Below are 26,280 nucleotides of genomic sequence, written 5' to 3'. Positions count from 1 at the left end.
TTCTGTAAGTCAGGCTAATTGCAGACATACCCTATTAATTGCAAAATCTAGGAGAGGTTACATATTTTACAAGCTTTTAATTTGAAATCGCCTGAGATGATTTGTCTTAAGTGTTTGAGTAGAGATGCCTATAGTATTCTGCAGTAGACCATTGCTAGGAAATAGATGCAATGAATGTGGGTTGCAGTGGGGGCTTAAAAATATCAGATTTTACTATAGGGGTAAGAGAGTCTGTTTTTTACCTCCATAGTAAACTGAATCTGTTAATTTCATTAACTAGTGATCATACTTCCTTTCTCCTTTTGGAAATACGATTCCTTACAAAAATAGACATTTGGCATTAGAGATCCTTTCTAGCGGTATCAAATTCAATAACTATTCATGAAAGTTAGTCTCCTTTTAAAATAAATGTGGTTTTTTTTTCCTTTCTGTTAAAAAAGACATTAAAAAAAAATAATCAAGTCCTAGTCTGTTCGTTCCTCAGGAAGTTGTAAGGGGAGGAAGAGGTGATAGTGACACAGCAGCAAATCAAGTTGATGTAGCCCAGCAAGTTCTCAATTTGCTGCTCTGCTATATTCATAGTGCATTCTCAGTGCTTTGTAGTGCCCTGTTGTGACTCGCTAAACTCTATGTGAGCCCAGTATCCTTACTTGCATACATGATGCTGAAGCCAAAGTAGGTGTCTTAACTTACAGTGTTCATGCTTTTTTAAGGGAAGGGGAAGAGATACAATTGAATTTGTTAGTGCCTTAACTCATACCTTGTAATGGAGGATTGTTCAGTCCTAGATTTGGCTTTTCGGGACTTGCTATTTTCCCCCTTGCAATATTGGAATGAAACGTGTTTATTTTAATGCGTGCTTAAGTCCTGTGACAAGTGCTGCCGTGTTAGTGCTGCCTGGGACATTGATTATCCAAAACAGTACTTTCTTTATGGACTCTCATAGTTTCAGTAATTGACAACGTATTGTTCTCTTTGCAGGTAAAACTGATTCAGGAAATTGTAGCATGTAGTGGCATTCTGATAACCTCCTACTCTTACATTCGCATGCTGCAAGATAACATCCATGGTTACAGTTGGCATTATGTGATTCTAGATGAGGGACATAAAATTCGGAATCCAAATGCTGCAGTCACAGTTGCTTGCAAACAGGTAAGACTCTTTAAAAACAAAAGCATTTCGATCGGTTAAATTAGTGGTAAACTTGGTCTTAACACTTACTTCACGCTTAGGCCATGTTTCAAAGACTTTGTGTCATGTGTAAATTGTTGGTGGAATTTGCACTTTTCTGTATTTTATTATGACATGAATACGCTTCTCCCTGCATTTACAGTTCTGCACTCCTCATCGAATCATCTTGTCTGGATCACCTATGCAAAACAACCTAAAAGAGCTGTGGTCCCTCTTTGACTTCGTATTTCCAGGAAAACTAGGAACACTTCCTGTCTTCATGGAGCAATTTTCTGTTCCAATAACCATGGGAGGCTATTCCAATGCCTCTCCAGTTCAGGTAAAGAATGCAGTTCTCAGAAAATGTGCCTTGTGCAGGTCCCATTGAAAGCTCAGTTCCAGGCCATGTTCTAACACAGTCACTAAATGTCCTATCATCTCGTGGACAGTTAACATTAAAAAAAATAAAACAGTAAACAACAAAGAGAATCCTAAAATCCGTGCAGAATAAAACCACAATTCAAAACTAATTAAATAAGACTTAGATCTCCGGCTAATGAAGACATGCTATTACTATTATTATTTACTGGATTCTTAATTGTGCCCTTCATCAGACAATCCAAGGCTGAGTTTACATATAACAGACAATAAAAACTATTGCATACAAAATACAAAAATCAGGTAAAAATTAACAAAAGTGCTAATAGGCACTAAAAAAAATTGAGCCATCATAACATAGTGACTGAATGTCTTACCTCACCCCCTGCCAAAGAGCTGGGCAAACAGGTACATCTTCATTTGCTACTGAAAAGGTAAATGATGTTTGTGCCAGATGAACCCCAGAAGGATGCATTTCAGAGATGGTGCCACCATCAAGAAGACCCCGTCCCACACTGCTGTCCCACAAACTTCATCTGATGATAGAACCACAGGAGGCCTCCCCTATTGATCTAAATGAATGAGCAGGATGATATAGAGAGCCTTATTAATTCCAAACTGACCACATAAGGCCATCCACCATTTAGTGCTTGAAGAAATGCAAGAGAATTACTGGATAGCATAATATACAAAGGCAGATTCTATAGCAGGGTGTCTTAGGCGCACTGACCAGTATCCAAGCAATCACTAACGTGCTTCCAAGCAGAGGTTTTGCCAAGGGAGCATTGAACTTGTACTCTTAACAGCAAGGCCCACGTCACTTGACAAACCGTTTCTGAACACAGTTTGGAGTCACACCAAAGTCCTTTTTAAAATGATGTCTGGTGGAGTTGATATTCTTTTTCCCTCCAAGGGCAGGAGAGGGGTTTTCAACTTCACTTAGGTTCATTCAGTTTCTCAGATTGCTCACAGTTATAGACTTGATTGGTAGACTCACCCAGTCTGCTGATTTTGAATTCTTTAGACACTTCCCCACTCCCAATCTCTCTGCCAGGTCATTTTTGGTTGTTTTCCGGATGTCCACATTCCTCACTTTTAACTTACAAACTTGTGTAATTCGACCTACCTTGGGCTTCTCCTGAATATAGCGAACTTTCTACCTTTTTTTGGGTGACCCTATTTTGATTCCAGATTGATAGGCACCCAGCTGCACTGCTGGAGGGAATAGCACATGTTCAAGTGGGGTTTGCTGCAATTCTATGTAGTTTTTATTTTTATGTCCTTTCAAATAAATTCCACCAACTAATTTTAAAGCGAATGGAGAATGATTTGCTGTTGGCTTAGATTTGTGGTTCCCAACCCCCGGGGGGGGGGGCAATTTGATTTTTAAGGTGGGCAACAGTTAATGGTCTTTTAGGCTTCCTCCACGTGAATAGGAGTTCACTTTTTGAATAATAAGAATTATATGTCGGGGGTAGGGGTGAATCAGGATTTTAGAGATGCTTAGGTGGGGCATGGCCCAAAAAAGGTTGGGAACAACTGGTTTAGACGCAACTGGTGCCTGTATGAGTTTGCTTTCATTTAAATGTACATGGAAACAGACATAATAAGTGTGCAAAATATCAGCACAAAGTTTTCACTAACCAGCAAAGTATTTTATCCTCCAAAGTACATTAAAATAAATATTCAGTGTGGTGCACTGGTTGGAGTGTTGGACAGACCAGGAGAACCAGCGTTATGATTTCCAGTCAATCATGAAACCTAACAGGTAACCTTTGAGTCAGCGTACTTTGAGCCTATCCCACGTCACAGTTGTTTTTGCGAGAGGATAAAATGGAATAAGCCCCATGCATATTATGCTGAGCTCTCAGTGAGAGGTTTGGGGTAAAATGTGAACAGCAAGTATGATTAATTTTTTTAAAAAGATATTTATTAAGGTTTAACAATTACAAATAAAAGAAAAACAGACAATAATAATAAGAGATTTTTTTTTTACAATACTTCAAAACTATAAAGAGGATACAATACTAAAAAAAGAAAAGAAAAACAATACACCTAAACAATAACATTTTAAAAACACTAACATCCAGTATTTTCGTATCTTTATCTTTCATTTACTTATTTCCTTGACTTACTCATGCCTCCCGTTTTGTATTCTAATTCATAATTGTTTCAGCAAGTCCTTTCCCTCTTTCTCAGATTTTGTTCCATAAATTTATCTTAACGCAATTTAACCTTGAATTTTTCACTTTAACCCATTAACAATCCAATTTAACTTAATTCTTTACAACCTTTCTGCTAAGACCATGTAAATTCACTCCAGCATCTTTCTAACATTCATTAATTTTACAATATTTTTTAAAATATACTTTAAATTTTTTCCAATCTTCTTCTATCGACTCTTCTCCCTGGTCTCGGATTCTACCAGTCATTTCTGCCATTTCCATGTAGTCCATCAGTTTCATCTGCCATTCTTCCCTGGTAGGTAGGTCTTGCGAGCAAGTATGATTAATAAACTAGCATTGGTGTTGTCTTTTCCCTTCAAAAGGTAAAAACAGCCTATAAGTGTGCTTGCATTTTACGGGACACAATTAATCCCTATCTGTTGCGGAGAATGAAGGCGGATGTTAAAATGAGCCTGTCACTACCGGAGAAAAATGAGCAGGTATTGTTTGACTCTATATTTTGCACCCCAAAATTTATCTGAGAGAGGCTACATGTGAAGTTATGGTTTGAGCAGCTCACTGCATGTCTAGGGTGGGAAGTCACAGGGATAACCATAGTACATTGCCCCACTTGCTTTCCTGTTGCTTCCTCGTGACGCACTTCCACCAATTTAATGAATTCTGACCTCGTAGTAAAAGATATGGGTTATATCCAATGCTGCTGTTCCATTCATGCAACAGACGTCTGCTTCTAACGATGGAACTTCCCCTTACTCCGCCCTGAGAAAGGTGTTTGTTTGTTTTTTGCAATATTTATTTTCTTGTCGGATCTAAGCTTATTTGGGTACTTTAAGAACATGAAATAAATTATGTATAACTGTGTAGCAGCACAGGCTGATATTAGCAAGCAGGAGAACTCTGCAGAGCTCACAATATAGAATTAAGTAAGATTTCCCCTTGAGGACCAAGGGTGAGGAAATTCTATGTTGTGGCTGCAACTCGTGAGTTTTAACAGATGATGAGCCCAGGGGCTGGGAAAGTCTCTACAGAGCTGCTAATCCCTGCGATAAAAGCAAAACCTATGCCAGTTCATAGATCGTGAGCTCCTTGGGGAAGGATCTGTATTTTTCATTCATGTTAAGTATAGCTCCATACTTTCTACATGTAATAATGTCTGCAGTGTCTCTTTTTTAGGTACTGTTTTGCCGTTTGACAGATGAGCAGCACAAAGTATACAAAACGTTTATCGATTCCAAAGAGGTTTATCAGATTCTCAACGGAGACATGCAGGTCAGTGCAAAGGAAGAAATTGGCGTGCTAGATAGCATGAAAGGAAAAAGTTCATCTTTTCCATTTGCTGTCAAACAGCTTAGCAGAGCACTAGCAGAGGGTTAGTTAGTAGGCATGAGAAGTTAACAGAACCAACAACATAGCATATTTACCTTTACAGTTCTCAAATAAGTCCTTTAAATTTGCGCTGGCCAACGTCTTCAATCTAAGGAGCTGCATTTTCATGTAGTGCATATGTCTCAGTGAAAACAAGCACTGTAGGAAGAAAAGCAGAGGAGTGGCAGTGGAATTGAAAGAGTGAATTCTGCAGCCAGTACCTTTGGCAGTGCATAACTTATTTGGCATGAGAATTATAGTAGTTTTACTGAGGGAGAAATAAACGTCTCTCGTAGGCCTGGGAGATGTATCAGTGCATTGCCTGAAACCGGTTTAAGGTTAAAATTGTGAGAGCGATTTCAGAATTTCCAATCAGGCAATGTATCGCGAGTCCCTGCTTGTGCCAGCGGCATTGCACACTTCAGTAGGCCACCTGATGCTTGCCCACTCGCCCTCTGCGGCGCAGCTACCAGGCTCGGGAGTCGTGCTTGCCTGCCTGCCAACATCTTCGTATCTTTTTCTAGCCGTGCGAGCGTTGGCAGGCTGCCTCCTCCCTCCTTTTTTAAAAAAAAAAATATAATTTTTTATTAGTGTTTTCTTTAACATATCATTTTCAACAGTAATTAAACATACTTTTACATCTTATTCAAATTTTTGACTTCCATCAATCCTGTCTGAAAATTTTCCAATCTAATCTCTCAGTATGCATTTCTTATCTTCCCTACAACATTTCAAACTCATAACCAATATCTCTATCTTTTTCTACTTTGTAACACTTTGTATATTTCTCCTTACAAAACTTCTTGTAGTCCTACTAACGTAATTTGTTGGTTACAATTGCTCTTCAAATAATTCATGTACTTCTTCCAATCTTCTGTAAATCTCTGGTCCCGCAGGTTTCGAATCCTTCCTGTCATTTTGTCCAATTCTGCATAGTCCATTAATTTCGTCTGCCATTCTTCTTTCGTTGGAATTTCTCCTTGCTTCCATTTTGCCTCCTCCCTCCTTGCACCAAGCAGAATGGTGGCTCCTGGTAGCCACTTCTTCTTAAGCAGCAAGCGGCTGTCGTCAGGACGAGCCACAGCTGGCGGTTCCAGGGAAATGGGCAGCTCTGCAGTGCCATGTCATGCGGTACCCAGGCTTATAGGCTCTGCCCCGGGCAGCACTGTCTGCCCAGCCTCACCAGGAAGAGGCAGAAGTTGCGCACAGTGACACAAATCGTCTGCATGGCCAGCAGCTGCCTTTTCCCTCCCCGCTTTCTTTCCTCCTCCCAGATGCCTTAATATACTGCAAAGTTTAGCTGGTGATATGTTACGATATAAGAGCCCTAGTCTCTTGTTGAAAACCTTCTTCCAGTGTCCACTTGCTTTCATTCTGATCTGTTATGCTGGCTTAAATGTGGAAGGACCGGAACATGCAGAGAATAAACATTTGGCTATCCTCCGTGTAGATTTTCTCCGGATTGGTGGCCCTGAGAAAGATCTGCAACCACCCAGACCTCTTTTCCGGTGGTCCTAAAATTTTGAAGGGTGTCCCTGATGAAGAATTGAAGGAAGAAGACCATTTTGGATTCTGGAAGCGTTCTGGGAAAATGATAGTTGTAGAGTCTCTGCTGAAAATATGGCACAAGCAAGGCCACAGAGTACTTCTCTTTACTCAGTCTCGGCAGGTAAATCACACTTTGCATCTTCTCTGTCTGAAGCCCACAGCTGTGACCTGATGCTGCATACTAGAAAGTTGCCTGCAGAATCCTCGCAGAAAGCAACGTTTTAAAGCCAAGGGGCAAGGTTCTGTGTAGTTCTGATTGACATGCCTGGGGAATATGCACAAATGTTTTCCTTTATATTTTCAAATAAATACATGATAACAATACAGTGGTACCTCGGTTTACGAACTTAATCTGTTCCGGGAGTCCATTCTTAAACCAAAGCTGTTCTTAAACTGAGGCGCACTTTCCCTAAGGAGGCCTTCTGTTCGCAAACCGAGGTAAAGTTCGCTAACCAGAACACTACTTCCGGTTTTGCGGAGTTCATATATTGAATAGTTCGTATACAGGGCTGTTCTTAAACTGAGGTGCGGTTGGCACTGTGGTCTAAACCACAGAACCTAGGGCTTGCCGATCAGAAGGTCAGCGGTTCAAATCCCTGCGATGGGGTGAGCTCTCATTGTTCGGTCCCTGCTCCTGCCAACTTAGCAGTTCGAAAGCACGTCAAAGTGCAAGTAGCTAAATAGGTACTGCTCCGGCGGGAAGGTAAATGGTGTTCTGGTTCACCATAAGTGGCTTAGTCATGCTGGCCACATGACCCGGAAGCTGTGACAAACGTCAGCTCCCTCAGCCAGTAAAGCAAGATGAGCACTGCAACCCCAGAGTCGTCCGCGACTGGACTTAACAGTCAGGGGTCCTTTGCCACTGTACTGAGAAAAATAAAAATAACAGGGTACAATTTAGCAAGATACGTAGTAGATAAATAGATGCAAATTTCCAACATAGAACCACCTAAAGAATTCAAATAGAAATGCATATGCCAATTTCTTCCAATACATAAAATATTTCACAATATTCTCAACAATGTGTGTGGATTTACATTTTCTTGCACTTCTTACACCTGTTTTCAATTATGAAAACTAGATTTTTCAACAAAGAGATAAGATTGCCTCGCTTTTATGACTCTGTTGATCAGTTTTACCATTCCAATGTTGGAGTCCTTCTCCCTCCCCTCCCCCCCAAATTATAACAGATAGTTGCTCATGCCACTGTCAATATATGCTGAACAATTTCCCTGACATCCGCTAGCACCAAGCCTTTAATATACCTAAATAAGATAGCTATTAATTGGATTAACTGGTATTAAAAAAAAAAATTAGGGGTAAAAGTGAATCTTCCATTTTTAAGTCCATTAGATAATGAATAAAATCAGGTTTTGGTACTTTAGTGAGAGCATTCCCTATTCTAATTTCAGTTGCACATACTGGATTTTAATTTGTGGCTGAAAAATGTCCTACTTAGAACCTGCTTTGAACTTATTAGGCATGGGTGGGCAGAAACAATTTCTGTACGAGAGAAGTGTTTAAATGTATTTTTCTGTTTTTATATTGTAAACCACCCTGTGATCTTCGGACGAGTGGCAGTATAGACATTTAATAAGTCATCATCATCATGATCTCTGCCATTAGTTTTTATGCTGTACGGTGACTTTTGATTTTGTTTTCCTGCTCAGCATAAATCTTTCCCCCCTCAATTTTGCAGATGCTGCACATTCTCGAAGCGTTTCTAAAGCAGAGAAGCTATTCCTATCTAAAGATGGATGGTACCACAACAGTGGCATCAAGGCAACCCCTTATTGCAAGATTTAATGAGGTAAGAAACTCTGGATCAGCCAGGTAGTCTCTGATCTTTGTTGGAGAAGCATTGAATTTAGCATTCAGTTTGGTAAGGGTTAACAAGAAGAGCAAGACTCAGATGAAAAGACTTGTAGGAAACCTCTGGTGCAGCATTCCCAACACATTTTGAATGAGGGATTACTCAAAATAACAAAACATTTACCAGGTTCCGATAATAACTATTATTATTAATGTTGTTGTGGTTGTTGTTGTTGCTGCTGCTGTTGTTGTTGCTGCTACATAACAGGAAAGGATGAGATTCGAAGATGCACCAATATTTAAAATTAAAGTTACAGTGGTGCCTTGGTTCTCAAACAGCTTAGTTGTCGAACAAATCGGCTCCCAAACACTGCAAACCCAGAAGTAAGCGTGCCAGTTTGCGAACATTTTGCGGTAGCCAAACATCCAACATGGCTTCCAATTGAGTGCAGAAAGCTCCTGCAGCCAATCGGATGCTGCGCCTTGGTTTGCAAACAGTTTCGGGAGTCAAACGGATTCCCGGAACAGATTAAGTTTGAGAACTACGGTACCACTGTACTGTGATTATTATTTATCACTTCCATAGCTCCTAAATAGTTTTTAAAACTGCATAAATTGCCCAACCACCCACCCACCCTTTGAATTTCAAGCCTGGCAGGGTTTAAATTTAGTTTCACAGTTCAGACGGAACAGTGAATAAAGGTTTTCCTTCAACTATTCTGTTCAGTTCTAATGGTTCCCATGTCACAACAATTATTTGATCAGCTGTAATAATTCTTAGCACTTGAACTTTGCAGATGTTTGGCTTTGCTCCTTTGAACGCACATGCAAATAACTGTTTGCTATATGTGAATCACAGGTGTAAGTTAGTTTTAGCTTTATTTTAGTGGAATTTGTTCCCATGTTTAGGATTTTACAACCTTGGGCAGCCAAGAAGCATGTTCACTGCATCCTTAGGCGGGAAAGACCTACAAACACATTTTTAAACTTTTCCTAAATGTGCCTTATGGTGTATGTATTTACAGGACGAATCCTTATTTGTATTCCTACTTACCACTCGAGTCGGTGGGCTTGGTATTAACTTGACGGGTGCAGACAGAGTGATTATTTATGACCCCGACTGGAATCCCAGCACAGACACTCAGGTAGGTTTCATGGGAAAGAATATTAAATCTGAGATGTACCTTTATAAATAAGCCAGTTCAACATCTGCCTTGAGCCAGGATGTCTTAACTTTGACCATTCAGAAGCATGCAAGGCTCAGGATGTTGAACTACTGTGGTTTTCCAGTCTGCACATCCATGTTGAAGGTGTTTTAGCCAAATGTGCTTAGAACCACTCACATCTCTTCCTTTAGAAAACGTAGCTCTGGGAATCCTGGTCCAGTTTTTAATCACAGTGCGGATGGAGTGCGATTTAATCCTCTTCCCCTGAACTATTTTCATGCAAAAAATTGCATCTCTGCTTCTTTTTCTAAAGGCGGCGATGTGGCTGCTTTTAAGCAATTAGTCAAGGTTTTTAATTTGGTCTGGCTTCCGGAATGTTGTGTCTGAAAATGCCGTTTGCAAAACACTTCTTTGTATTCTAGGCTCGCGAACGTGCTTGGAGAATAGGCCAGATGAGAGAAGTAACCGTGTACAGACTTCTTACTGCTGGCACTATCGAAGAAAAGATTTACCACAGGTGAGTGGCACACTCACATTGACTTGCTAGTGTTTCACAAGGTGCAGCTCTGAGGAACAGCATTTATTTGTATTTTGCTGTTTTTTTTCCCTTCTGTGAAACTTACAAAGTGGTGTACAAAGGGTTCTCAGGCAGCCTCCCATCCAGGCACTAACCAGGCTCAAACCTACTTAGCTTCAGCCGTTTTGCTGCATCATGTTCTTTTTCAGCCCATGCCGACAACATGTGCAAAGAGAAATTCCAGCCATGGATGGTGGGAGGGCTGGGGGAAAGGGGTATGTCTTGGCTTGTGTGTCACCATTTGTGCTAAGCAAGGAGCGCAGTGGCAGGACAGGGGCTACTTGGAAGTGCATGCTGCTTGTGTATATCTTGGTGAATGCAGCTACTACATAGCTACAAAATGTTCAGTTTGGGGGCTGAACCAGCGGCGTAGCGTGGGTTGTCAGCACCCGGGGCAAGGCAAGTAATTTGCGCCCCTAACCCCTAACCTGCTGCCGTTGCCAGCTTCTTCTTGCTGCTGCCTGGGCTGGGGTATTTACGGTAAGGTAGCCACGGCGGCGGTGGCGGGTCCGTGTCAGGTGATCTGAGGCGAGTTGCCGCTGGCACTGCCGCCCACACGACACCGCTTGCCTGGAGAAGGAGGAGGGCAGAGAGGCAAGGAAAATGCAACATGGCCCAGCAGCTGCAGCAGCAGCATCGGCGGCGGTGGGGCTGCCTGGCGCGGCGAGCGCTGAGAGCCGCTGCCTGCCTGATGCCTTCAGCCCGGATGCGGGCACAGCTCGTCGGTTCCGCGAGACATGGGGCTCTGCTACAGCCTGCGCCCGAGGCTCTTCGGCAACTCTGGAGGCGGCGAGCGCCCCCCCCCCGATGTTGCGCCCGGTGCGGCCGGCCCCCCCTGCACCCCCCACGCTACACCACTGGGCTGAACACAAAGCACATTGCACACAAAGGAAGGTCTTTGGAGACATGGGAAAGAGAAAAGGTGTCCTTTCTTTTCCTTCCTTCCTTCCTTCCTTCCTTCCTTCCTTCCTTCCAAACCACCCCACCCTGTCCCAGAACGGATCAACACTTTAAAGGCTGGCAGTATAGCGTAACAAAAGTTTGCATGTCCTGTTTCTGTAAAAACTGACACAAATCTGTATCCGTGGATCTAGCTTCTTCCATCCAACAAGCCTTAGGAAGCCTTTTCTGACAGTAGAGAATAACATTTGGTAGCCACTTCCAGTAGGACAGGAGCTGTTTGTGCCTGAAATAAGCGGCTTAGACATCATGAGCAAAACAATGGTTCAGTAACTGAGAATCTGCTGTAAGTTTGTATGGAGCATAGATCACTTCCAAGCCCGAATTAGGAACCTATCTCAAACCGTAATATCTGTGAATTATGCTCAGTAACAACCATCGCTTGTCTGATTTAGATGTCACAGTAAATAGAATTATCACGAACCTGGAAGCTGAGGAGGAGCCTTATTGCTGTTGTTGGCATCCCTCTGTCAGTGGAGTGCGCCTCCGGGGGTGAAGTCAAACTGCTGCGTTAGCAGTATGGCAGTCCTGGGCTGCCCAGATGACAGGACCCCTCTCTTGGCCTCACTGACGTGGTGTAAAGAAAAAAGCAATACGTTCTGCAGCATATTCCTCGTGTCCTAACCATGGTTTGGCTGTGACATCTAAGCCTGGCCAGTGCACAACCACAGCTTGTAGGTTTGACGCAGGAGACTAAGGTTCAAGTCCCGGAGAAGTTGTTTTTATTCTAACCAGTCTCTAAGCTTTTAAGATCATCTCACTTGCCCTCTCTAGGCTGGGGTTTGCTTGGTTCTTTTATTATGAGATGCTGGGATGCAAATGTACCAGAAAAATGTTGGCTCTGTATCAGGAAGCCCCTGAAGCAGGTACTATGTGGGTGACTAGTGTGAATTTAGTGTTAAAAGTTATCATTGATAGGCTTAATGATGAGCATAGCTCCCCTCAGTTCCATATTCTCACTCCCCTCAAGTTTTTCTTTTAATATTACCATCTCTGAAGCAATTTTTATTATAGCTTGTTGGTTTGAACCCTCTGCCAAACTTCTTGCTGGATTTAGCTTTCTTTCCCCCTTCCTCCTCTTTTATGGGGATTTCCTTTTTGTTTGTATTTTCTGCTGTGGATAAACAGTGTCTCGTGGGATATATCTTTGGTGTGTCATGAGATTAAGTGCAGTAAACTCATATGGTTAGCAGTTTGTGGATTGCTTAAAAGTTACCAAAGCAACTCAGAGCATTCATGTGAAGCAAGAGTCTTGCTGCACTGTGTAATTTTTCCCTGGGGTAAAATTCGCAATGTTAAGTTTAGTACTTTGAACAGAAAGCTATGCATATCTTAACACAAAATTCTGTGTTTTTTTCCAGACAAATCTTCAAACAGTTTCTAACAAATAGAGTGTTGAAGGATCCAAAGCAGAGGCGCTTCTTCAAATCAAACGACCTCTATGAACTCTTTACGTTGAGCAGCCCAGATGGGACACAAGGGACCGAAACCAGCGCTATATTTGCAGGTATGTCTGATGAGGAATTGGGGGGACGCAGGTGGCGCTGTGGGTTAAAGCCTCAGCGCCTAGGGCTTGCCGATTGAAAGGTCGGCGGTTCGAATCCCTGCGGCGGGGTGCGCTCCCGCTGCTCAGTCCCAGCGCCTGCCAACCTAGCAGTTCGAAAGCACCTCCGGGTGCAAGTAGATAAATAGGGACCGCTTACTAGTGGGAAGGTAAACGGCGTTTCCGTGTGCGGCTCTGGCTCGCCAGAGCAGCGATGTCACGCTGGCCACGTGACCCGGAAGTGTCTCCGGACAGCGCTGGCCCCTGGCCTCTTAAGTGAGATGGGCGCACAACCCCAGAGTCTGTCAAGACTGGCCCGTATGGGCAGGGGTACCTTTACCTTTACCTTTTTACCTGATGAGGAATTGTAGCACCTGCACAACAAAACATGGGATAGCAACAGCCAGTGATTTTCTGTGTAATTCATTTCAGGCACTGGCTCTGATGTTCCAACACCCAAATGGCAGTTAAAGCGTAAAGCTGTGAACTTACCTGATGCTTCTAAGCGACGGCACCGCCTTGCAGGACGTACATCACCCACAAGCACCAGGCTGCCAGATGCCTTCTCGGAAAGACAGCGTGTAAGTTCACCTACTGCAGCAACAGAACCAGATGAAACAGTCAAGCACAGCACAGAAATGTCTCCTCGGATTTGCAGTCTTCCCAAAAGCGATGCTTGGATGACGGCAGCTGCTCCTACAGATCCGTTGAGTGGAGTGGAAGAGAAAGCTTTAGGATCAGGTGATGAGGGAGCGCAGTTGGAGAAGAAAGAAGCGCCCGAGAACATGGCGTGTTTGGATTCCTTTCCCGTTGGTGATACAAGCGTATTTGTTGAAAGTCGGCCTGATCTCCTACATGAGAAAAATAGCCATTGCCAGGCGCAGGATGGGAATGAGGAACCGGAGAATAATTGCAGCAAGCACACCTCGAAAACGAAACATCACAAGCACAGGCCACGGAAGCAGGAACGTTCTCGGGATGCCAGATTTGAGGGCCAGCGGATTCCTCACCTTGTGAAGCAGAGAAAGTACCGAAAGGAGGACAGCGAGGAAGAAAAGCATCCCAAGAAAGTTGAGGATTATGTTTTGGAGAAGCTTTTCAAAAAATCAGGTAACTCTCTCCTTGTGCAGAATTTAGCCTGGCACAGGCCCAGAAGGCCCATTGCGGATGGCAGCGTGCGCCACCTCTGCTAAAACATCTGCACTGCCAGATGTTACCAGCGAGGTTCGAGGTTCTTGTATTAATAGACAAAGCCCTGAACAACGTGGGCCCAGGATACTTTAAGAACCCCCTGAGATTAGAGGGCACCCCAGAACTGGCCCTACTATACATCTTCCAAGACAACAATGCCCATTTACATCACAAAGAACTCATAACCCACCTACTCTCAGCAGCCAGAAACAACATAGCCAGGCACTGGAGAGATCTGTCAGGAGTGAACATAGACCAATGGTATCAAATAGTATGGGAAACAGCCTTATTAGAAAAACTAATCAACAAACTGAAACTGACACAGGGACAAATTGAAGAAAGCGCCTTCACCCCAGTATGGTTACACTTTATCACATACACAGCCCAACAAGACAACAAGAACCCACCAACAGCATACAAATCAATCTGGCTAACCTGATCCAAACACACACACACACCACTCACACACAAAAACAAATTTCACTACAGCCAATCAAAGACAACCAACCACACCCTAGGGCACCCCAACCTCTCTCACCACCAAAGGAATACAAGCGAATAGTAAAGAGAACCCACACAAGTGACGCTGACACAAAACCCCACACATACACTAAGTAGAATAGAAGCATCGCCCCCCGACCCCACCCCACTCACCATTCCCTCATCACCTCTTTCCCCCTTTTCTTCCTAATGTAACACTAATGTCTCAACAAATGAAACTGATCTGTAGAAAATGTAACTTGAAAAAAGAGACATGGCGCATACTTTTGTAAACCAAGAAATCTTTAATAAATATATATATATATTTAAAAAGAACCCCCTGAGCTCTCTTATCCCAGCTTGATCTCTGATATAATCTGGAAGAGCACTGACAGTTGTCCCCATTTCACAGAAGTCCAGCTAACTTCAACTGCAAGTCAAGCATTTACTGTTGCCAGACCCAAGATGTGGAGTGCTCTTCTAGCTCAAGTATTTTTGTTTAAATATTCTTAAGGCGAGCCAGTCATTTTTATGATTATTTTTATCCCAACTTGATGTTTTGTATTGGTGGACAGCATGTAAATACTTTTATAAATATGATACAAGGATAAGCCAAATTCTGCCACTTGAACAATAATTAGAAATGTTAAATAGATTTGCTTGTTTTGCATTATTGATTCAGGGTTTTGTTTTGTTTTTAAGATCCAAAAATATATATAAAAAAATAGAATTGTCATGTGGAAAAGAACCTTTCCTTCATGGAATTTGTGTAAGGAGATGCAATACCCTGTGAGCTTCCTTATAAACTTGTCATTCTGTATGGATCATTTTTATCCCTGACTACCAGTTACAATACTGGTCTTGGGGCTTCTGATAATAAATCATGAATCAGTCCCAGTAAACTGTTGAATTGAACTTGTATGTAAGTTCATGCATATTTGTAGCCTGTGTATACTTTATTTATTGCATCTATAGGCTACCTTTTTCTCCAAGGAGCGTACATGATCTTCCCCTCCTCATTTACCGTATTTTTCGCCCCATAGAGCTTCCCCTGACCCCAGCCCCCAGAACAGCCTGCTATCCGCAAGCGAAGTCGCGCCGGTCTCCCAAGGGTTGCGCAGAGCTTCCTGAATCCTGCATTCGCCCCATAGGATGCCCACACATTTCCCCTTCATTTTTGGAGGGGAAAAAGTGCGTCCTATAGGGCGAAAAATACTGTAATCCCCACAAACAACCCTGTGAGGTTGAGAGGCAGTGCCTGGCCCAGGGGCACTCAGTGAGCTTCATGTCCAAGTGGAGATTTGAATCCTGGTCTCCCACATCCTAGTCTGGCACTTAACCACTTACACTACCTCTCAGATATTAATTATCTGTTAATTAGATGCTTTGGATCGAGGCTGGCGTGGTAATTACTAGGATGTTATTTTATCTACCCTCTCTTACATATTTCTCACCCCATGACAATAGTAGTCTAGGTAGAAATCATTTGGTAATATTTGGGGAGCTTCAGGGACCTTCCATGCTAGGCTAAGGTCATTGAGCAAAATTTTTCTTCCCATAAAAGAGATACGGGAAATCTTTAGCAAGGTTGTACTTATTTCTTCTGTTGTGTTAATCGTGGTATTGTAGAGTGCTAATCTTTAGCCCTTAGAGCTGTTCTTTTAGATTGAAAAATGTCTCAAGGATTACTGTAAGCTTAGTCCTGTGGCTGCACCAGAAAGAAATTCCTGGGAGCGGACAGAAGGGGCAAAGTACCATATTTTTCGCCCCATAGGGCGCACCGGCCCATAGGACGCACCTAGGTTTTTTTTGGGGGGGGGGGAATAAAGGGGGGGGCTGGGGATTCCCGAGCTTCCCCAGCCCCAGAACAGGCTGCTATCCGCAAGCCTAGGGAGCCCGGTGGGAAGTCACGCCAGTCTCCCCAGGCTTGCGCATATTTGTCCCCCGAGCTTGTGGGGCTGGCGCTGGGGAGAAGGCCGCTTCTCCCCACCACCAGCCTCCAAACCAGGTTGGGGAATAGCGGGATGGCGGCGCTCGGCCTCCCCGCTGTCCCCCGAGCTTGTGGGGCTGCCCGATATCTGCCCGAAGGCCAGGGCGCGCTGTGCAGCGCGCCCTGGGCTTCAGGATGCAAGCTGCTATCCACAGTCCTTGGGAGCCCAACGGGAACTCCCGTGGAGCTCCCAAGGCTTGCAGATAGCTTCCTGAAGCCTGGAGAGCGAGAGGGGTCGGTGCGCACCGACCCCTCTCGCTCTGCAGGCTTCAGCGAAAGCCTGCATTCGCCCCATAGGATGCACACACATTTCCCCTTCATTTTTGGAGGGGAAAAGTGTGTCCTGTAGGGCGAAAAATACGGTATATTTCTAAGTGGGCTAGAGAGAGAAATTGCAGCATATGTTAATGACAGAGGTTCAGAAATGGGGGGGCAAATGGTGGGGCACGAGCTCCTTGTTTGTTTGTTTGTTTTTCAAAAAATTTATTAGTTTTCACAAACAAACACACATACAAACATAAATCATAGCCTTATTGAAAATTACACTTATTGACTTTGTTTGGTGACTTCCTCGCTTCCCCTTGGTTGAATTTCATTGCATGTCCTTTTAACGGTTTTCCAAATCCCAATTCTTATGAAATTTAACTTAAACATTAACATCCTTAAATCTTCACCTTATGGAATTAAAACATATTAATTCATCACTTAACATAAATAAAATCCTAAGCCAATTAAGTATCTGCAAGCTATTTTCAGTTAATTTACCTTAACAAATTTAACTAGATAATCATTAAATTTATTCCATTCTTCCCGATACTCCTCCTCCTTCTGGTTGCGGATTCTTCCGGTTAGGTCGGCTAGCTCCGAAAAATCCATCATCTTCATCTGCCATTCTTCTATTCTTGGTAATTCTTGGTTTTTCCACTTTTTAGCTAACAAAATACGAGCAGCAGTTGTGGCATACAAAAATAATTTAACATCTTTCTTGGGCAATTCCAAACCTGTTATTCCAAGAAGAAAGGCCTCTGGTTTCTTTATAAATGTAGATTTCAACATTTTTTTCAATTCATTATAAATCTTTTCCCTTGTTTGGGGGGCTTGCTCCCTGCCCCCCTGGCACCACCCATGCCTAAGCCCCTCCATTGGTCTTGTAAAATGTGCTTTCTGATTTTTGAAGCAAGCCATGTTCCTCCTTTTTCCCAGGAATACACAGTGTAATGAAGCACGATGCCATTATGGAAGCCTCCAGTCCGGATTACGTGCTGGTGGAAGCAGAAGCCAATCGTGTTGCTCAGGATGCCCTCAGAGTGCTGAAGATCTCTCGGCAGCGATACCAGGGAGCCACTTCTGCTGGTTTTCCAGCAAGAACAAAGTAAGGTCTATGACGCCACTTTCAGATTCATTGACTTTTACTAGTTTGTATATCTGAAGTACAGTCGTATCTTGGAAGTCAAACATTGGGAGTCAAACATTTTGGCTCCCGAACGCCGCAAACCCGGAAGTGAGTGTTCTGGTCTGCGAACATTCTTTGGAAGCCAAACATCCGACGCAGCTTCCGATTGTGTGCAGGAAGCTCCTGCAGTCAATTGGAAGCTGCGCCTTGGTTGTCAAATGTTTTCAGAAGTCAAAATGACTTCCAGAACGGATTCCGGTCGACAGCCAAGGTACAACTGTATACTTCCGGTACCATTATGCTTTACCTCCGTAAAGTTTCACCAAGAGGAGAAAGGTAAATGGACGATCAAATTTTAAACTCATTTTACTGCCTGGATTCTCTGCTTCAGCCCTCATAATCTCCCACAGAGCAGCATGGAGCTGGGCTTGTGCCTAAGCAGAACAGTTGCAAGGTGCTCTGAAGCTGTCCTGAGCTGTTCTGCAGCCTATCTGATGATAATAATAATAATAATAGGGACGCGGGTGGCGCTGTGGGTTAAACCACAGAGCCTAGGATTTGCCGATCAGAAGGTTGGCGGTTCGAATCCCCGCGACAGGGTGAGCTCCCGTTACTCGGTCCTTGCTCCTGCCAACCTAGCAGTACAAAAGCACCTCAAAGTGCAAGTAGATAAATAGGTACCGCTCTGGCGGGAAGGTAAACCGCGTTTTCGTGCGCTGCTCTGGTTCGCCAGAAGCGGCTTAGTCATGCTGGCCACATGACCCAGAAGCTGTATGCCGGCTCCCTTGGCCAATAAAGCGAGATGAGCGCCGCAACCCCAGAGTCAGCCACGACTGGACCTAATGGTCAGGGGTCCCTTTATCTTTACCTAATAATAATAATAGTACCCCACCCATCTGTCTAGGTTGCCCCAGCCACTCCGGGCTGCTTACAGCATATATTAAAACATAAAATCAAACATTAAAACTTCCCGAAACAGGGCTGCCTTCAGATGTCTTCTAAAAGTTGTATAGTTCTTTATCTCCTTGACATCTGAAGTGGAGGGTGCCACTGCCAAGAAGGCCCTCTGCCTGGTTCCCTGTAACTTCACTTCTTGCAATGAGGGGAAGAGCAGAAGACCCTCGGGAGGAGGATCTCAGTGTCCAGGTTTGGCGATGGGGGTGGAGACACTCCTTCAGGTATACTGAGCGCTTTGTCTGGCTGAAATGTGCCCTTGAACTAGGATAATGCCTCTTGATTGTCGGGGTGTGTGTGGAAAGATGACTATAGGTTTGTGGAAACCTCTGGCCTTCACAATGGGACACGGGTGGCGCTGTGGGTAAAAGCCTCAGTGCCTAGGGCTTGCCGATCGAAAGGTCGGCGGTTCGAATCCCCGCGGCGGGGTGCGCTCCCGCTGCTCGGTCCCAGCGCCTGCCAACCTAGCAGTTCGAAAGCACCCCCGGGTGCAAGTAGATAAATAGGGACCACTTACTGGTGGGAAGGTAAACGGCGTTTCCGTGTGCGGCTTTGGCTCTGGCCAGAGCAGCGATGTCACGCTGGCCACGTGACCCGGAAGTGTCTCCGGACAGCGCTGGCCCCCGGCCTCTTGAGTGAGATGGGCGCACAACCCCAGAGTCTGTCAAGACTGGCCCGTACGGGCAGGGGTACCTTTACCTTTACCTTTACCTAGCCTTCACATGGCTGGAATGTAACCTACTGTACAAAGTAAAAGTCACATCTTCCAGCTGCATCCACTTTTGCCTCTGGCTTCACCCACCGTGAGCATGCAGTCCCCAGAAAGTTATTCACGGGTGGAAAAAGGTGTCTGCATTCCCTTGCATTTATCTATCTTATCACGGGTATACATTTGCAAAGAGTTTGTGTGCAATTCTTTGGTATGTTTCAGAAGCAGATTTGGTCAGAAGAGGAACCCAACCTTGGTGACAGAGTCTACCTCCTCTCCATCTCCAGGAAAGAAATGCAAGGTGAATAAGCACTTCATATGACAAGCCTACAACATCATTCCACAGCTTGAAAGCTCCCAGCAGAGATCATCATTTGCTTGCTGACTGCTCAATCTAGCTGAGATAAACTTAAAAACAGGAGCATTATTCCTTCCTTTCAGTAGTGCAGCTGGGGCTGAGACTGAGACAAGTAAAAATGCAGTTTTATGTCAAACTAAGTGCAAAAGAAGCCATGCCTGTATAATATAATCCATTGAAGCTATCAAAATGTAGACAAATATCACCCTTTGCAAAGTGATTGCCACTTTAATGTGATGTTGTTTGATATATTTGTCAGTGTTCAGTGCTAACACTTGCGCTAACAAAACACATCTGTTACTGTTCAGTTTAAAAAACCATTGTTTTCCAGTGAAGCACAGAATATGTAATTTGATCTTCCAGAGAGATGATAAAATATGCTACAAATAATTATTATAAATTACATTCGTTATACAGCAATATAATGATGTGTACATGTGTGCACGCGTGTGCACACACACACACACACAATTTCTGTGTATATATGGAAATAATAAGGAAATTAGAATTGTGTGTTTTCAAATCACAATTGGCTGGATCCAGATTAGCCAGTGTGCAGACAGAAGGCACCATAAGTGTTCTAACTTGTACAAATGAAAAGCTACCCAAAACCTTCTCACAAAAGCATCTTGTGTGTCTATAATTTCAACTGGTTCCTATTGCATTGGCAGATTATCATCACCTCCTTTGCTGTTTTGAAAATGCTTTCCTACATATATATTTTTTCTCGATTTTTGATAGGTCCAATATGACTTGAATTGATAGTGTAAAACAGGGCTGGTGTGACACTGGCCCTTCCGCTACTTGATCACTAAGCTATAAAGCCACAGAGATTTCGTGACCAAGAAAAGATGGACCTGTAAACTTCTGGGCTCACACTACCTTGGCAGTTCGCCATCTGCAGAAGATTTCTGTTGTTCTTCTCGCTATTAACTGCTGTTTTTCACAAGGGGATGAGGTTCTGTGTATATGAGAGCTTCCTTCAGTATTTTCCCATTTCTGTTTGCAGGATCTTGAGAAAAGGAGAGAAGAGAATAAAAGCAGAAATATTTCTCCCGCTCACTTTGATGGAAGGGTGGAAGCAGGAGAGTCTTCTTCAAATGCCATGGACTCATCATCTCTGCTAGCTAAAATGAGGGAAAGAAACCATTTGACTGTATCCCAGACAGCTGACAGTCAAACGGAGGAGAATCTCCCGCAGGGAGCAGCTGCACCCTCTGTAGCTTCAGAACATCAGGAGTTACTGATGGACGTCCGAAACTTCTTGGCTTTCCAGGCCCGGGTGCCTGGTCAAGCCAGCACTCAGGAAATACTGCAGGAGTTTGAATCAAAACTGACTGTGGAACAGTCCTCAGTCTTTCGAGAGCTCCTGAGAAACCTCTGCACTTTTTATAGGAGGCCGAGCGGGGAAGGACTCTGGAACTTAAAACCAGAGTTTACCTGACATATTATTGCTGGGTGTGTGCTGTCCATCCGACACTTTTTGCAGTCAGCTTTTAAAGTGATGCTGTGCTCATCATATGTAGTGAGCTGGTTGGTGCCTGGTGCTCTGCTTTAAATACCTTTATATACTGTTTCACACACGAAGTGCCGTCTACCTCGAAATGCATCGCTAGCAGCCCAGTGTTTTTTTGCAAAAGAACACGACTGTGACTCAAAATACTTGATTTATAACTGGATTTCCATTCCGCTTTCTGATAACCTACGCCATAAAAATCAGAAAGTACAAGTTGTTGGTCCAAATGTGTATTGCACATGATGACATCTTAGGTGGGTACCGGGTGCGTAATCACAGTGATTTACAATGTTAAGAATAATTGCATTTGATCCTGAGATATATATGCACTGTATACTCTTCGGAAGTGATCTGTAGATGATAACTTCTTCTACTGCCGGATTTTAACTGGTCTAGATCTGGGACTCAGTGTCCTATTTGGGTGTTAGCAATGACGGAGGGGCAGGTCTCCCTCTATATCAGAAGTTCTCACACTCTCGGTTAGGGGTTTCTTGGTGTTATCCATTCGAATGCCTATCTTGTTGCAGTGGCTGGAAGCCATAGGCTTGGCTAGAGAGAAGTCATGATTCTCTCTTTGGTTACTAAATGAATATGATTGAGACAAACTTGGACAGGGTGCCTCATCCAACACCACCTTTTTCTTTTCTTTTTTTTAAATAATATTTATTAAGTTTTTTTACAAGAAAAAAAGGATTACAAAACAGTAAACAAAGAACACACAAAGAAAATGCAAAAACCAAAATTTAACGTAAAATTAAAAAATAAAAATCCCTCTTTCAATATCTTACCACTCTTTTACTTATTTTCATGACTTCCTCACACCTTCCTTTTTTGTATTCCATTTAAAAATTTGTTCAGCAAATTCATCTAACTTCAAATTCTCATCTAATATTAATCCATTCTTGCATATTCTTATTTTACCTTATTGCTAGAAACACTTCGTTTCATTCCAACGTCATTAACATTCAATAATTTTACAATGTTTCTGTAAATAGATTTTAAATTTCTTCCAATCTTCTTCCACCAACTCTTCTCCCTGATCTCGGATTCTGCCGCCAACACCACCTTTTTCTTTTCGGGGGTATGGTTCTATTGGGAACTTGCACATTTCTTACTCCACGAGTTATGGGCAGATGATAATGAGTGCAAACTGAAGCACAGTACGCCAGAAAAAGATTTCTAAAAAGTTTAGTGATTTATTGTTTGCCCTGCAATAAGGCAACCTTAGTAACTGACAGTCTTCATCAATTCCTTTGAGTAAAGAATGGACATGATTCCTGGTGTTGGTGGCAATGTGTGTGGTCGGTCTGATGTTATTACTCTCTCAGTTGCAGAATTCTGGCAATAAGAAATAAACCACGGAAGATCTAGAGACAAGAACGTGGACAATTCATTTTGTTGGGATTTTTGTGCTTAGCGGTACTCCGTTGATTGAGATATGTCAATACTGGCTTTTGTATGCAGAAAAACAAAATATCAAAAATATTTTGTGTGCCAAAAATATCAAGATCTGCCATATACTCCACTAACACTGAAGCAGTTGGTAACAATAAGCACTTCTACAAATCATGTAGCTCTTTAGTTACAACTTGTGATAAAATAAGTTGCACCTACAACAAATAAATCTACTTTATAAGTCACTGTCCTGTTCGTCATTCAGCTAAAAGATCACATTGAATTTGATGGTTATCTATCCATTTTGGTCAAATATACATCTGATAGTGTCTGTCTCTGAGCTTTATGCAAGACTCAGTGAGCATATCTGCTGCTCCCACCCCACTTTTCCTTCACAGCAATGTATTTTTAAAAATACATATTTTTTTTTAAAAAAAATCATACACTGCCCTTCAGTATTTCCATTTTAAGGACAATTATCCATATTCATGGATAAAATCAACAGCAACAGTAACGTTACACAGTCACCAACTATATTACCCAAATTTCACCAATGACTTCATAGGTGGAAGACAAGAGCACTCTTCAAATACCCGAAGGCTGTCGCACAGAAGAGGGCAAAGATTTGTTCTCAACTGCACCCAAGGAGAGAACTAGATCGAATGGTTTAAGTTATAGGAGGGCAGGTATCAGTTGAATCTTCAGATAAATATTGATGTTTAAGAGCAGTTCAACAATGGAAACAAATTGCCTAGCCCTAGAGTGTGATGTGTTCTCCATTGTAGGAAGTCTTGAAGTAGAACCAATTAGTTGAGAGAGCTTTATTTCTGGATTTCCTACATTAAGCACTTGGGGGTCAGGTTAGATTAGAATGGAATCTAAAGGACTGAATCACCCTAAACCAGATGCCCTCCTCCCCAGTCACCTTCTTCTCCCTGCCAAATTAAAAGGTGCTCTTACAACCTTTTGGATTTCAAGTATAAGACATCTGGTTCCATTATGATTTAAGGGGAATCCATCTGTTTCACTTTGTTCCAAAATGTTCCCCGGTAGTTACCATACCAAAGCCCTTCCTCCAAACACCATGATTGCAGATTTTCTTGCTAAAGCAGCCCTACACATGAGGGGGAAAAGGATTTCCGAAAACATTTGGATGCCTTTCATTTCAGCAACCTACATGGCAACCTAAACTGGGCTTCCAATACTCCTTCACTTCATTTGCCCACTGTTCTATAGAGAGGCCACTGATTCTAGCACTCTTGGATCTACCTATACCTTTTGTGATGTCAGCAGTCTTCTCACCAGGCAAGTAGCTCATCATTCAGTGAGCACACTTAAACCTTATTTTTTTTATTTCTTTATTGAATAGATTTATATCATGGCTTTTTTAAAAAAAACAACAACCTGTGTTATAAGGAGGCTTACAATAATATAGAAATTTTTGAGAAGTTAAAAGGGAAAGTGAGAGACTGGCTGCATTATTATCAGATAATGGAAGTCTTTAAACTAGACAGGAAAGTCGGCTTCCAGGTGGAAAAATCAAAATTAGAAACTGAACTGTTAGAACCTAGTACTAAGAACTTGTCAAAAATGTATAACTTGCTGTTGAAATGGAATACACAAGATGAAGTGGTTAAATCTGCAATGATTAAATGGGCCCAGGATATTGGTCATGACATAATGTTTGCTGACTGGGAAAAGTTATGGACCACCGGGATTAAATTCACGGCATGTAGTGCCTTGAGAGAAAATATTATGAAAATGATTTATAGGTGGTACATGACCCCAGTCAAGCTTGCGAAAATCTATCATTCGCCCGAGAACAAATGTTGGAAGTGTAAAGAAAGAGAAGGAACATTCTTTCACCTTTGGTGGACATGCCCAAGGATTAAGGCTTTCTGGGAACTGATCTATAATGAACTGAAAAAGGTACTTAGGTACACTTTTCCTAAGAAACCAGAGGCCTTTCTCCTGGGCATGGTCGGCCAATTGGTTGTAAAGAAGGATAGAACTTTTTTTATGTATGCTACAACAGCAGCAAGAATCCTTATAGCAAAGTACTGGAAGACACAAGACCTACCCACCGTGGAAGAGTGGCAGATGAAAGTGATTGACTACATGGGCCTGGCAGAGATGACGAGCAGAATCCGAGACCAGGGAAGAGCAACGGCGGAAGAAGATTGGAAAAAATTTAAAGACTATTTAAAGAAATATTCCAAAATTAGTGAATGCTAGATTGATGTTGAATAAGAAAAATAGGGGTTAACAGCGATAATGATTAAGTGGAAGAAAATGAATGTTTTTATAATAAATTTGAAAGTAAGGGAGGGATTTGTTAATTAATTAATTTGACATGAGAATGCAGAAAGGGGAGGTACGAGGAAGTCGGGAGAGTAAGAAATATGAAATTAAGAGCAGGAAATTATACATGTTGCATTTTATTGTTTTTTGTTGTTTTGTTTTATTTGTTAAAAAAAATATATGGAAAATTGAATAAAAATTACTTAAAAAAAAAAAATAATAATAATAATATAGAAATTTATAGCAATAATAAGACCAGAAAACAGTGACAATAAAATTAATGCATAGTATAAATGCATCTCTTTTTTCCTAACTATTAAGTCTCCAATGCACGCCCTTAGCAGTGTGCAATCCTTTTTTTGGGGGGGTGCAAGGGTATGCATACCCCTAAACATCTAACGGGAGAAGAAACTTAAAATTTTTAGTTTCTTCTCTAGCACAGGGAATCGTCAGTTCCGTTGAATAGCATGGTGAATCGTCAGTTCCGTTGCTACTCCTGATGGCAGGCTCATTTTGTGTCACAGTGTTTCCTGAGTCTCAGAATGCGAGTACCCCTAAACATTTTTTTAGAAGAAAAAGAAAGCACTGGTAGTGTGTCCAGAAGGAAAGAATATCAGTTGGTCATGTAAGCAATTCCTTTTCAGGTGTTTCTCTGCAACATTACCAAAGCTGTCCTCATAATACCGTGAATTCTCTTTGATGCTGTCGACATCACGGACTAGCCGAACGCAGGGGACAAAGGCTCAGAGCTGTGGGATGAGTGACCAGCTGGCTGAATTTCAGAGTGAGGCTCCCTTTCCCAAATCTGAATTAAGCATCCACTTCTCCATCGCTAAGCTTTTTGAGTTGGGGAAAGAATGACGTGTTTCCAGTAACAATTGATTGCAGCCTTCAGTGCAGGGAAAATGCAATATCCTCCTCCTTGCAACAGAAGTTCCACCTTCGTGGATGATAGCTGGATCCCACTCAGATTAGTCATGATTGTGTATTCATTGTGCAATAAACTGATTATCTAGCAAGGTTATAAGAAAACCACCTGGTTCCATGTGGGTTGTCAGCTAGCACTCCCAGTGTTCATACCTCTTCCTGTTAATCATTTGCTCATTCCACAATTTTCAATGCATTTCTCCATCACTTTCCTAACAGCAAAAAGTCCAGGGTTTTTTTTAAAAAATAAGTAGATTTGTTCTGCTAAGGCGGCAAAGCCCTTTAATCTGCTTTAACTGCAACCTAAGTTTCCTCATCTGCATTTAATCCTTCCTGCAAAACACTGATAGACCTGGGGCAC

The 26,280-nt window shown here is 42.6% G+C and overlaps 1 protein-coding gene and 1 long non-coding RNA gene across 2 annotated transcripts in view; one reads left to right on the top strand and one right to left on the bottom strand.

Annotated features, from left to right (window-relative positions):
* ERCC6 (ERCC excision repair 6, chromatin remodeling factor) overlaps positions 1 to 21,250 on the top strand; it is a 52,142-nt gene extending 30,892 nt beyond the window's left edge. Inside the window, exons 8-20 of the mRNA XM_079975094.1 lie at positions 982 to 1,152; positions 1,334 to 1,510; positions 4,097 to 4,213; positions 4,908 to 5,003; positions 6,550 to 6,768; positions 8,347 to 8,457; positions 9,485 to 9,604; positions 10,048 to 10,142; positions 12,524 to 12,669; positions 13,138 to 13,815; positions 17,570 to 17,738; positions 19,645 to 19,723; positions 20,790 to 21,250. Of these exons, the coding sequence (XP_079831220.1) occupies positions 982 to 1,152; positions 1,334 to 1,510; positions 4,097 to 4,213; positions 4,908 to 5,003; positions 6,550 to 6,768; positions 8,347 to 8,457; positions 9,485 to 9,604; positions 10,048 to 10,142; positions 12,524 to 12,669; positions 13,138 to 13,815; positions 17,570 to 17,738; positions 19,645 to 19,723; positions 20,790 to 21,224 (2,613 nt within the window). The 3' untranslated portion in view covers positions 21,225 to 21,250. The remainder of the gene's footprint in view (positions 1 to 981; positions 1,153 to 1,333; positions 1,511 to 4,096; positions 4,214 to 4,907; positions 5,004 to 6,549; positions 6,769 to 8,346; positions 8,458 to 9,484; positions 9,605 to 10,047; positions 10,143 to 12,523; positions 12,670 to 13,137; positions 13,816 to 17,569; positions 17,739 to 19,644; positions 19,724 to 20,789) is intronic.
* A 154-nt stretch (positions 21,251 to 21,404) lies between these two features.
* LOC307215810 lies at positions 21,405 to 24,035 on the bottom strand. The gene is made up of 2 exons (XR_013838623.1): positions 22,362 to 24,035; positions 21,405 to 21,930 (listed from the first exon to the last, which is right to left on the bottom strand). It is a non-coding gene; the product is annotated as an uncharacterized lncRNA (long non-coding RNA).
* Between the last annotated feature and the right edge of the window lie 2,245 nt (positions 24,036 to 26,280).

Source organism: Podarcis cretensis (assembly GCF_951804945.1).
Source record: "Podarcis cretensis genome assembly, chromosome: 5".
NCBI classification, from domain to species: domain Eukaryota; kingdom Metazoa; phylum Chordata; class Lepidosauria; order Squamata; family Lacertidae; genus Podarcis; species Podarcis cretensis.
The sequence above is the reverse complement of the archived record's forward strand: the minus strand, read 5'-3'. Positions and strand labels throughout refer to the sequence as shown.